Source organism: Cucurbita pepo, chromosome LG07 (assembly GCF_002806865.2).
Source record: "Cucurbita pepo subsp. pepo cultivar mu-cu-16 chromosome LG07, ASM280686v2, whole genome shotgun sequence".
Lineage (NCBI taxonomy): Eukaryota > Viridiplantae > Streptophyta > Magnoliopsida > Cucurbitales > Cucurbitaceae > Cucurbita > Cucurbita pepo.
The window spans coordinates 7,631,008-7,642,242 of NC_036644.1; the positions used below are offsets into that span (position 1 = coordinate 7,631,008).

At 39.2% G+C, this 11,235-nt stretch overlaps 2 protein-coding genes across 2 annotated transcripts; one reads left to right on the forward strand and one right to left on the reverse strand.

Moving 5' to 3' along the window:
• Nucleotides 1–3,421: 3,421 nt before the first annotated feature.
• LOC111798858 (transcription factor MYB36-like) lies at nucleotides 3,422–4,772 on the forward strand. The gene is made up of 3 exons (XM_023682208.1): nucleotides 3,422–3,557; nucleotides 3,638–3,767; nucleotides 4,304–4,772. Exons 1-3 carry the CDS (start codon nucleotides 3,422–3,424, stop codon nucleotides 4,770–4,772), a joined length of 735 nt encoding a protein of 244 aa, XP_023537976.1.
• Nucleotides 4,773–7,176: 2,404 nt separating this feature from the next.
• Nucleotides 7,177–8,998, reverse strand: LOC111798387 (kaempferol 3-O-beta-D-galactosyltransferase-like). Its single transcript, XM_023681490.1, has 2 exons — nucleotides 8,487–8,998; nucleotides 7,177–8,154 (listed from the first exon to the last, which is right to left on the reverse strand). The coding sequence occupies exons 1-2, from the start codon at nucleotides 8,983–8,985 to the stop codon at nucleotides 7,292–7,294; spliced, it is 1,362 nt and encodes a 453-aa protein (XP_023537258.1). The 5' UTR covers nucleotides 8,986–8,998; the 3' UTR covers nucleotides 7,177–7,291.
• Nucleotides 8,999–11,235: the final 2,237 nt, after the last annotated feature.

Below are 11,235 nucleotides of genomic sequence, written 5' to 3' on the forward strand. Positions count from 1 at the left end.
AAAAAAAAAAAAAAAAAAAAAAAAAAAAAAAAAAAAAAAAAAAAAAAAAAACACGAAAACGTTACATTAATCATATTGGAAAAACCATATAATTAAAAAAAAAACATTAGGTTTGGTACACAAATAATCACAAGTGAAGTTAGTAATACAAAATTATGGTACACATTTCAATGAATCAATCATATAATATAAGCTTGTTCAAATTAATAGTAATAATCAAATTGGGTTTGATTCCTTGGTTAAGAGAAATGACAAAGACAATAGAGTTGTAATTTCTTTGATCTCGAGGATCCCAATAAATCATTTTCATTATTTTTTTAATGGGATTTAATTAGGGATAATCTATTTTAATTTCCTCTTGCCATTATTTAATTAGTATTAAAAACCTAGCTTTTTAGGGTTATCAGGGAAATTCACTCGTTTGGAGTCAGGTTTCGTTGGAGTTTCTTCACAAGAAATGTTCAGTAGATCGAGGACATCTATTATGAGCATTTGAATCGTTCAATTCTGTCAAGAATCGAGAAAGAACTGAATGTAAATGTTCCAAGTTCTTGATTTGAGTTTTCCTTAAACTTCGAGAGCTTTTTTTTTTTTTTTTTAACTAAGAAGTTTTTAGTATATTGATATTGGAGAGATTTCTGAAGATGGGCTTGATTCGGGTCAAAAAAACGATGTTTCAGTGATCGTCAAGAAACTGCAAGATTGGTAAGTTTTTAGTTTTGGAAGAATTTTGGACTCGATTATTTCAGCTGTAGTTGATAATAAATTACGAGTAGATGGATTCAAACTCTACAAGTTATGTGAAGAAATCAAATTGATTCGAGTTTTGTATGAAAAGATATGAAAATGTGAAGAAAATATGTTTAATCGAAAAATTCATCGATTTCTGCAAAAATTGCATTCGCAAGCGAATATTCGAAGAATACGCGTTGCGCACGCATGCAACCTATGCATTCGAATGAGAAATAGACACATGTCGCAAGGAGAGAGGATCACACATCAGACAACCAGTAGAATTACACGTTCCGGATTGTCTGACTCGTGCCTGAGTTTGATTCGGCAACCCACACTCGACCTATCTCGACACTTAAATTTACAACATTAATAAATGACATTAAAAAAAAAATGATAGCTATAAAACAATTGAATTTACTAATTTGATTTTAAGTCAAACTTTGACTATCATGTTTTAGGTAAACTCCAAGAGAATGGTTGGTTTAAATAAATTTCATATCATCAATTTATGGCTTAAATGATTGACATAAGTAAATGAGTTGTGATGTTCAACTAAAAGACAGGTACATGAATAAACTGATACCCGGTTCAAATGAAAGTGATATCTACCTATTCCAACAAGAATCACCATCATTTTTAGTGGCTCAATTATAGTCTAATAGGCTGAGACCACCGCCAGCAGATATTGTCTACTTTTGCCCATTACGTATCGAATTTAAAACGCGTCTACTAGGGAGAGTTTTTCACACCCTTATAAGAGATGATTCGTTCCGTTCCCCAATCAATGTGGAATCTTACAAATAGAAACTTCAAAATTAAACGATAAACGTGTTTGGTTTATAGAAATTCTATAGTGGGTAAACCTTCTAATTTTTTTTAAAAAGCACGTGAGTGAAGAATAAACATGTTGAAAGGACTCGTGTTGGTATATGGGCATGTGGGCATGTAGCGGTCCAGATACACCACTAGCAGATATTGTCCTTTTTGGGTTTTCCCTTTCGGGCTTCTCCTCAAGGCTTTAAAACGTGTCTGCTAGGGGGAAGGTTTCCACACCGTTTAAAATGGTGATTTGTTCTCCTCCCCAACCAATATGGGACATCACAGGGCATATTTTGTTTTTTTCGGTATTTATAAAAGACGTCGAAAATATCAATTAATCTTCAACGTTGATGTTGAACGTTCCACATGGGTATTCATAGAACGCTTAAAAATCTAATTCCCTTCATATGCTCGATTTTTTCGATATGAAAAATACTTGAACGTTTAAATTCTTAGAGATCTAATAATAGTTTGAAGCCAGATCAAAATAGAACATAAAGTTAAAGGGATTATGGTTGGCATGGGAATACATTAAAGGCATAATAGAGACAATAAGGAAGAGATTGATTCTCTTTAATTATTTTGAAATAATTTGGGCAATAATTCCAATCACAATAAACTAATTATAAAACCCAAAAAGCAATTCAATTTAATATGAAAAAACTAAAGGATTGAGAAAAATTTGTGTTGTACTTTGTCGAGTTGCATGCATTTAAAGATAAACTTATGAACTAATCCAACCGCACATACGACACCCGAGGAGTAAAGAAGGGATAGATGAATGTACAGAAAATCACATCTGAATGAGAGCGATCTTGAGCGTAACGGCCCATGTCCACCGCTAGTAGATTTTATTCTATTTGAGTTTTTCCTTTCAAGCTTCCCCTCAAAAATTTTAAAACGCGTATGCTAGGGAGAGGTTTCTATGCTCTTATAAAGAATTCTTCGTTCTCCTCCCCTGTGGGATTTCACAATCCACCCTCGTTCAGGGCCTAGCATGCTCGTTGGCATTCGTTCCTCTCTCCAACGATGTGGGATCTCACAATCCACCCTCCTTCAAGGGGCCAGCATCCTCATTGGCATTCCTTCCTCTCTCCAATCGATGTGAGATCTCACAATTCACCCTCCTCCGTGGCCTAGAATCCTCGCTGACATTTGTTCCTCTCTCTAACCGATATGAGATCTCACAATCCACCCTCTTTCGAGGCCTAGCATCCTCGTTGGCATTCGATCCTCTCCAACCGAATGTGGGATCTCACAATCCATCCCATCGGGGCCCAACGTCCTTGCTGGTGTTCGTTCCTCTCTCCAATTGATGTGAAATCTCACATTGAGAATAGAAAAACTAAAGAAAACTTAAAAGAAATGAAAGTTACTACATATATTAGTGGTTCAATCATAGGAACTCCAAAGTTACTTACTTTGTTTTAAACAATTCTATATTGGGTGAGCTCTTGAGAATTTTTCCTAGGATTCATGTGAGTAACGACAAAACATGCTGAAAGAATCTATCTTGGTCTGTGGGAATATCGTGACCATGTCGCAGGAAATAAGTAACATGACCATGTCGCAGGGGAATATCGGGACCATCTGAATTCAAATTTCAAACCCTGATCTAAATTCTGGGCCTGAAATATTACACTTAGTTGCAACTAACGTTTTGTGAGAGACACGGTATGAGCTAGCTTTTGTAAGCATACCTTCGAGGCGTATCGTTCTTCGCTATTTATAAATATAATATTTTTCTTTCTTTATTGAAAAAAAAAAGGGATAGAAAGAGAGTTTTGTTGGGGGATTTGTAAGCTATAAATTAAAGGGTCTTCCCAAAAACATTCACTTAAGATTGGAGAGAGAGAGAGAGAAGAAGATGGGGCGAGCACCATGCTGTGACAAAGACAACGTAAAGAAAGGGCCATGGTCGCCTGAAGAAGATGAGAAGCTCAAGGCTTATATCCAACTTCATGGGACTGGTGGCAATTGGATTGCTCTTCCCAACAAAATAGGTTCCTTACAAACCAAAATAAAAGTCCCAACTTTTTCCTTTGGAAGGTTTTTGATTCCGAAAATGGTTGAATATTTGCAGGGTTGAAGCGGTGCGGGAAGAGTTGCAGGCTCCGATGGCTCAATTACTTGAGACCGAATATCAAACATGGTGGATTCTCTGAAGAAGAAGACGATATCATTTGTAAACTCTTCGTAAGCATTGGTAGCAGGTAAAAGTTCTGTTAGGAATCACGTTTTATTAGCTAATGTGGGGACTCCATCCCAACAATCCTCAACAATCCTCCCCCTCGAACAAAGTAGGACCATAGAGCCTCCTCTGAGACCTATGGAGCCTTCGAACAACCTCCCCTTAATCAAGGCTTGGTTCCTTCTTTGGAGCCCTCGAGCAAAGTACACCATTTATTCGACACTTGAGTCACTTTTGACTACACCTTTGAGAGTCACAACTTCTTTGTTCGACCTTTGAGGATTTTATTGACATGACTAAGTTAGAGGCATAACTCTGATACCATGTTAGAAATCACGAACCTCTACAATGATATGATATTGTCTACTTTGAGCATAACCTTTCATAGCTTTGTTTTTTTGCTTATAAACCCACGATCGTTTCCTTAATTAGCCAACGGGTTTCAATATAAAAATGCATTCTTTTAACAAACCCATGTGAAATAATTAATAAACCATCGTTGAATCTAAGAGACTGCTAAGATAATGCTAAAAAAAATCTCCATTTATTTGCTTTTAGGTGGTCAATAATTGCAGCTCAGTTACCGGGAAGAACAGACAACGACATAAAGAACTACTGGAACACAAGGTTGAAGAAGAAACTGCTCGGAACTCCCAAACGTGTCAGCTCGAGAAAGACTGCACAGACAGTGACAAGCTCCGTCATGGAAAGGCTCCAGCTTCAAAAGCAGCTTCAAGGCTTTCAAACCGCCTTCTCTTTCGACAGCACCTCCACGCTCTGGCCTCCGGTGTCGGCCGATGGGAGCCTTGTCAATGGTGAGTGCAATCTGGAAGGGTGCACGGGGAAGAGTCCGGTCGGTTCGAGCTCGGCCGCGAAGGAAATGAATGATTGTCAAGAGAGTTTGTTTTGGTGGTGTAATGATTTTGATGCAAATTCTGCAGCTGCTTCAAACCTTTGGGAGACTACTTCAGCTCTTCAATCCGATGGGATTCTTCAGGATTTTGAAGTTCTTGGTTACACTCTTTAGGGGATTGGTTTATGTTTGTGTTTATGGATATAAAATGTGATGAGAGAGAGAGAGATTACTAAATTTTGTAAATGGTGTGAATAATTGTGTTAATGCATGTTTATTTCAAGTCCACCGTTAGCAGATATTGTCTGATTTAACCCGTTACACGTCCCATCAAGCTCACGGTTTAGGTTTACACACCCTTGTAACGAATGTTTCGTTCCCCTCTTTAACCGATGTGGGATCTCACAATCCACCCCCTTGGGAGTAAACGTTTTAACTGGCACACCGCTCGATGTCTGCCTTTGGTACCATTTGTAACAGCCCAAGATCTCACAATCCACCACCTTGAGGGTCAACGTCTTCGATGGCACATTGCTCAGTGTCTACCTCTGATACTATTTGTAACAGCCCAAGATCTCACAATCCACTTCTTTTGGGGTCAGCGTCCTCGCTGGTACACTGGTTGGTGTCGGGCTCTGATACCATTTGTAACAGTTCAAGCCTAACACCAGTAGATATTATATGCTTTGACTCGTTACGTATTATTGTCAGTCTCATGGTTTTTAAACACATCTCCTAGGGAGAGGTTTTCACAGAATGTTTCGTTTCCCTCTGCAACCGATGTGAGATCTCACAATCCACCCCCTTGGGAGCCGACGTCCTAACTGGCACACCGCTCGATGTCTGTCTTTGGTACCATTTGTAACAGCCCAAGATCTCACAATCCACCACCTTGAGGGTCAACGTCCTCGCTGGCACATTGCTCGGTGTCTACCTCTGATACTATTTGTAACAGCCCAAAATCTCACAATCCTCCTCTTTTGGGGGTCAGTGTCCTCGCTGGTACACTGTTTGGTGTCTGGCTCTGATATCATTTGTAACAGTTCAAGTTCAACACTAGTAGATATTATCTATTTTGACCCATTACGTATTGCTGTCAGCCTCATGGTTTTTAAACACATCTCCTAGGGAGAGGTTTCCACACGCTTATAAGGAATGTTTCGTTCCCCTCTACAACCGATGTGAGATCTCACAATCCACCCCCTTGGGAGCCAACGTCCTAACTGGCACACCGCTCGATGTCTGCCTTTGGTACCATTTGTAACAGTCCAAGATCTCACAATCCACCACCTTAAAGGTCAACGTCCTCGATGGCACATTGCTCAGTGTCTACCTCTGATACTATTTGTAACAGCCCAAGATCTCACAATTCACCTCTTTTGGGGTCAACGTCCTCGCTGGTACACTGTTTGGTGTCGGGCTCTAATACCATTTGTAACAATTCAAGCCCAACACTAGTAGATATTATCTGTTTTGACCCATTACCTATTGTTGTCAGCCTCATGGTTTTTAAACACATCTCCTAGGGGGAGGTTTCCACACCCTTATAAGGAATGTTTCGTTCCCCTCTGCAACCGATGTGAGATCTCACAATCCACCCCCTTGGGAGCCAACGTCCTAACTGGCACACCGCTCGATGTCTGCCTTTGGTACCATTTGTAACAGTCCAAGATCTCACAATCCACCACCTTGAAGGTCAACGTCCTCGCTGGCACATTGCTCGGTGTCTACCTCTAATACTATTTGTAACAGCCCAAGATCTCACAATCCACCTCTTTTGGGGGTCAGCGTCCTCGCTGGTACACTGTTTGGTGTCGGGCTCTGATACCATTTGTAACAGTTCAAGCCCAACACTAGTAGATATTATCTGTTTTGACCCCTTACGTATTGCTGTCAGCCTCATGGTTTTTAAACACATCTCGTAGGGAGAGGTTTCCACACCCTTATAAGGAATGTTTCGTTCCCCTCTGCAACCGGTGTGAGATCTCACAATCCACCCCCTTGGGAGCCAACGTCCTAACTGGCACACCGCTCGATGTCTGCCTTTGGTACCATTTGTAACAGTCCAAGATCTGACAATCCACCACCTTAAAGGTCAACGTCCTTGCTGGCACATTGCTCGGTGTCTACCTCTAATACTGTTTGTAACAGCCCAAGATCTCACAATCCACCTCTTTTGGGGGTCAACGTCCTCGCTGGTACACTATTTGGTGTCTGGCTTTGATACCATTTACAACAGTTTAAGCCCAACACTAGTAGATATTATCTGCTTTGACTGTTACGTATTGTTGTCAGTCTCATGGTTTTTAAACGCATCTCCTAGGAAGAGGTTTCCACATCCTTATAAGGAGTGTTTCATTCCTCTTTGTAACCGATGTGAGATCTCACAATCCACCCCTTTTGGGAACCAGTGTTCTCGCTGGTACACCACTGGATGTTGACTCTGATATCATTTGTAACAGCTCACGGTTCGTTACGTATCACTTCGATTCGTTATGTGTGAGAGTGAACTAGACGGTAAGTATGTTAAATTGTTACATTATCTATATTACAATACCAAAATATGAACATATTAACGACTAAAATAAAGATTTTCACAATACAACAATCGAACACTTAAAGTAATCAAAAGCCGAGAGATTGAAACATGATATTTAAAAGTTCAAAGATCAAAATAAAAGTTAGGTACCTAGCTACTTGGTAAGTAACTCGACCAAAGAATTGAAGTTTTTAGCTGAACTCCCTTCAGGTCGAGCAGCTTCAAGAGCTAGATCTTTAAGCGTGTTAAGATTCCGACTTATTTCAGACCCTTTATAAGGGTCGAAGATCGAGTTCATTGCCTTCATTACTTCATCCTTTGTGAATATTCCATCTTGAAGCCCTAAGCCAGCCTTCCATTGAAACTCCATTGTCCTTGCATTAAGGGCATTGTCCCCAACAAAGGGCCTACATATCATAGGCACACCAGCCATTATAGCCTCCATAACAGAGTTCCATCCACAATGAGCTATAAAAACCCTAACTGAAGGATGTGCCAACACTCTTGTTTGGGGAGCCCATGGCACTAATTTCCCTTGCACATCAACTACTTCAAGGAACTCCTTAGAGAAGCTCTCCTTAGGGTTCCCCCTAAATGACCATAGAAAATGAACCCTACTCTCGACCAACGCCTCGGTCAACGCCGTTAACTCGTGAGGGGGGAGTGCTAAAAAAGTACCGAAGCATATGTATGCCACAGACATTGGCTTTTGCTTGTCTAACCATTCGAGACAGCCGTGCTCGTCGGCAATAATCGATGTCGATGGTGTTATGTTAAGTGGTGCAATCGTGAGCAACTTTTGAAGCATTGGTTTTAGAATGTCGAACATCTCGGGCTCGGCTTCTTTGAAACTGTTTACGACGACGGCAGAGGCTTTCAGTAAATGAATCTCCATCTTACGTAACATATTTGCAAAGGGTGATTCTAAATCTCCGTGCACTACGCCTTCTTGTAAGTCAACTTTACGTATTGCTTCAAACCCAGGAAGGAAATCGATGACTTTCTCTTTATCATCTCCTGTTACCCAAATAAAATGTTGATCGAAAATTACTTATAAATGATAACAAATTGTATGGATAAGCAATTTTCCGTTCAAACAGGAAGCCTGATATGTTAGATGAAATAAATACAAACCAACTCGATCGTTCTACCACCAATTTAGGTCAACATTCATTCTCAAAGGCTGCCGAAAATGTAAAAATTAAGAGCCTATGAATACTAATTTCTTGTTCTTGTAAAAAAATTAAACAAAAATATTTCCAAAATTAATTTTTATTTTGTGATTTTCATGTTTTATTTTCAAAAACATAAAAAATTTAAAAATAAATAAATAAAATAATTTTTAATACCGGAATCCGCCAGTTTTCGCCGGAACAAATCGGTGTGAAGATGAACAACCAGACTCCGTAGCCCGGGAACCCAAACCGGAACCCAAGGAACCTTCATCTCCGCCGCAATCTCACCGGAAAACCACAAAAACGCGTCACTCACAACTCCTCGAACCTCCACAGCCGCCGTCTCCGCCGCGGCCGCAACCGCCATCCTGAAGTTCCCAGCAGCCGCCTTTAGAAAAAGCGCTGCGGGTTCCGCCGGCACTCCCTGTTTTCTGACGTACCCTTCCGGCAAACCATCGCCGACGCTGTAAGGGAAAACGTTGTGATTCCGACGGCCGTCGTTGAAAATGGCGGCGTTGGAAATGCTGGTGTTGAAGAAGGAGAATTTCACAGCTGGAGCCTCGTCGGCGAGTCGCCGGACGAGGGTGAGAAGGCAGCTCGGATGGCTGCCAAAAGGGAAGGCAAAAATCAGTACTTGATGACGCCATTGATGGGTTCTTGCCACTTCTTCCATTGATGGGCTCTGTTTTTGCTCTGTTTTAATGGAGGATGAAATTATATAAACAAGGAAGGTTTTTTATTTTATGGAAATAGTTTTACAATTGAGACATTCTTCCAAAATTAGACCCAAAAAAAAAAAAAAAAAAAAAAAAAACTAAAATTTGCCCAAAAATAGCCGAATAATAATAATAATTGATACCGTTCAAAAAGGAAGGTGTACTTTGTTGATACCGTTCATAATTGATGTCGTTATCATTCGGATGTAGTCTTAGTTCATTCATGTATCCCTACTTTAAGAAGATCCCATGGTATTCCGAAAGCTCGCAGCATTGGTCCTGACTGTTGGATGATGAAAGTCTCACATCCACTAATTTAGGGAATGATCATGGGTTTATAATTAATGAATACTCTCTCTATTGGTACGAGGTCTTCTAGGAAGCCCAAAGCAAAATCATGAGAGCTTATGTTCAAAGTGGACAATATCCATACTATTGTGGAGAGGCGTGTTCGTCTAACACTGATAAAAATAAGTAAAACCACGAGAGCTTATGTTCAAAGTGAACAATATCATACCATTGTGGAGATTTTGATATTCAGCTGTCAAAAAATAATCGCAGAAATCCAAACATTTATCTATGCATCATTCTCATATCGGTGGCTGCTTTGAATAGATCATATACTAATTCTCTTTCTTTGAAAAATATAGAAGAAGGGAGTCTGTGCGCCAATATCCGCCATAAAAGGGCCGAGCCATAACGGATGAGAAGCTATATGACTCAATTCCAACATAATTACTCTGATATAGCTGAAAATTCATAATATTTATGCCGAGAATCTAGTAGGAGGCGATCTTCATATGCTTCTAAGGTGAAGAAATTGTTAGACAAACACGATTCTCCACAATGGTTTGATATTGTCCTTGAGCATAAGTTCTTATGGCTTTGCTTTGGGGTTAGTATTCCTCACTTTGATCATTCCCTAAATTAGCCGGGCTTTGCTTTGGGGTTAGTATTCCTCACTTTGATCATTCCCTAAATTAGCCGATGTGGACTTTCATCATCCAACACCTCCCCTCAAACAAAGTGCGCCTCCCCTTAATCGAGGCTCGACTCCTTTGGAGTCTTAGTCATTTTTTACTGCCTTCGAGGAGGCTTGACTCCTTTTTTTTTTTTTTTTAAATTCTTTGTTCGATGTTTGAGGATTTACCAATCTATTGGCACGACTAAGTTTAGGGCATGACTCTGATACCATGTTAGACGAACACGACTCTCCACAATTATATGATATTGTCCACTTTGAGCATAAGCTCTCATGGCTAGAGTCGTGTTCGTCTAAAAGAAATGACTTGCAGAAGAGAAAAAGAAAACTTACTTGAAGCTGAACTAACGTGAGATCTCACCGAACGAAACTAAGAATGAGGAGCCCAAAGACGAGATCGGTCTAATAATGATAAAGCTTGAAGAATCGAAAAGTCAGCCTAAGAAGCTTAACGGGCCATTCTTATTTTATTTTATTTTTTTTCGAAAAATTAATGAAATTATAAGGTGTTTTAATACCTAAAAAGAAAGGTATTTTAAAAGGAATAATTCTAATTTTAATATTTATTTTCTTAAATAAGAAAATAAATTAGAGATAGAATTAAAATTTTGAAATAATGTTTTTTTTAATCAAATTTTTATTGTCATTAAATACGTAATAAATTATTTCGTATATATTAAAAAAAGAATATCCAATAAAATAAATAAAATTAGAAATAAATTTATTTCATCCTTAAGGGAAATATTGAAACCGTCCTTTCTCGTAGTATCGTTGCCGGCTTATTTGGTCCCACTCGTTATCAATGGGATCAGGGATACTTACAGCAAGAAATATATCGAAGGGTTAGTGTCGGGCTAGCCGAAAATCAAAGTTTATCAGAAGCTTGGTCTAAAATTCCTGAAAAATTAGCTTTTTATGATTACATCGGGAATAATCCCGCAAAAGGTGGATTATTCAGAGCGGGTTCTATGGACAACGGGGATGGAATAGCTATTGCGTGATTAGGACACCCTGGTTTTAGAGATAAAGAAGGGCGGGAATTTTTTGTATGCCCTATTCCGACCTTTTTTTGAAACATTTCCGGTTACCGTTCAACATTTTAAAATATGAATATATTTAAAATAGGATAAAAAGTTGAAGAAATTAATTTTTACATTTATAAATTTCTTAATCAGTTTTTATTAATCCTTAAAGCTGACTCAGCGTACTTATCCACTATTAAATA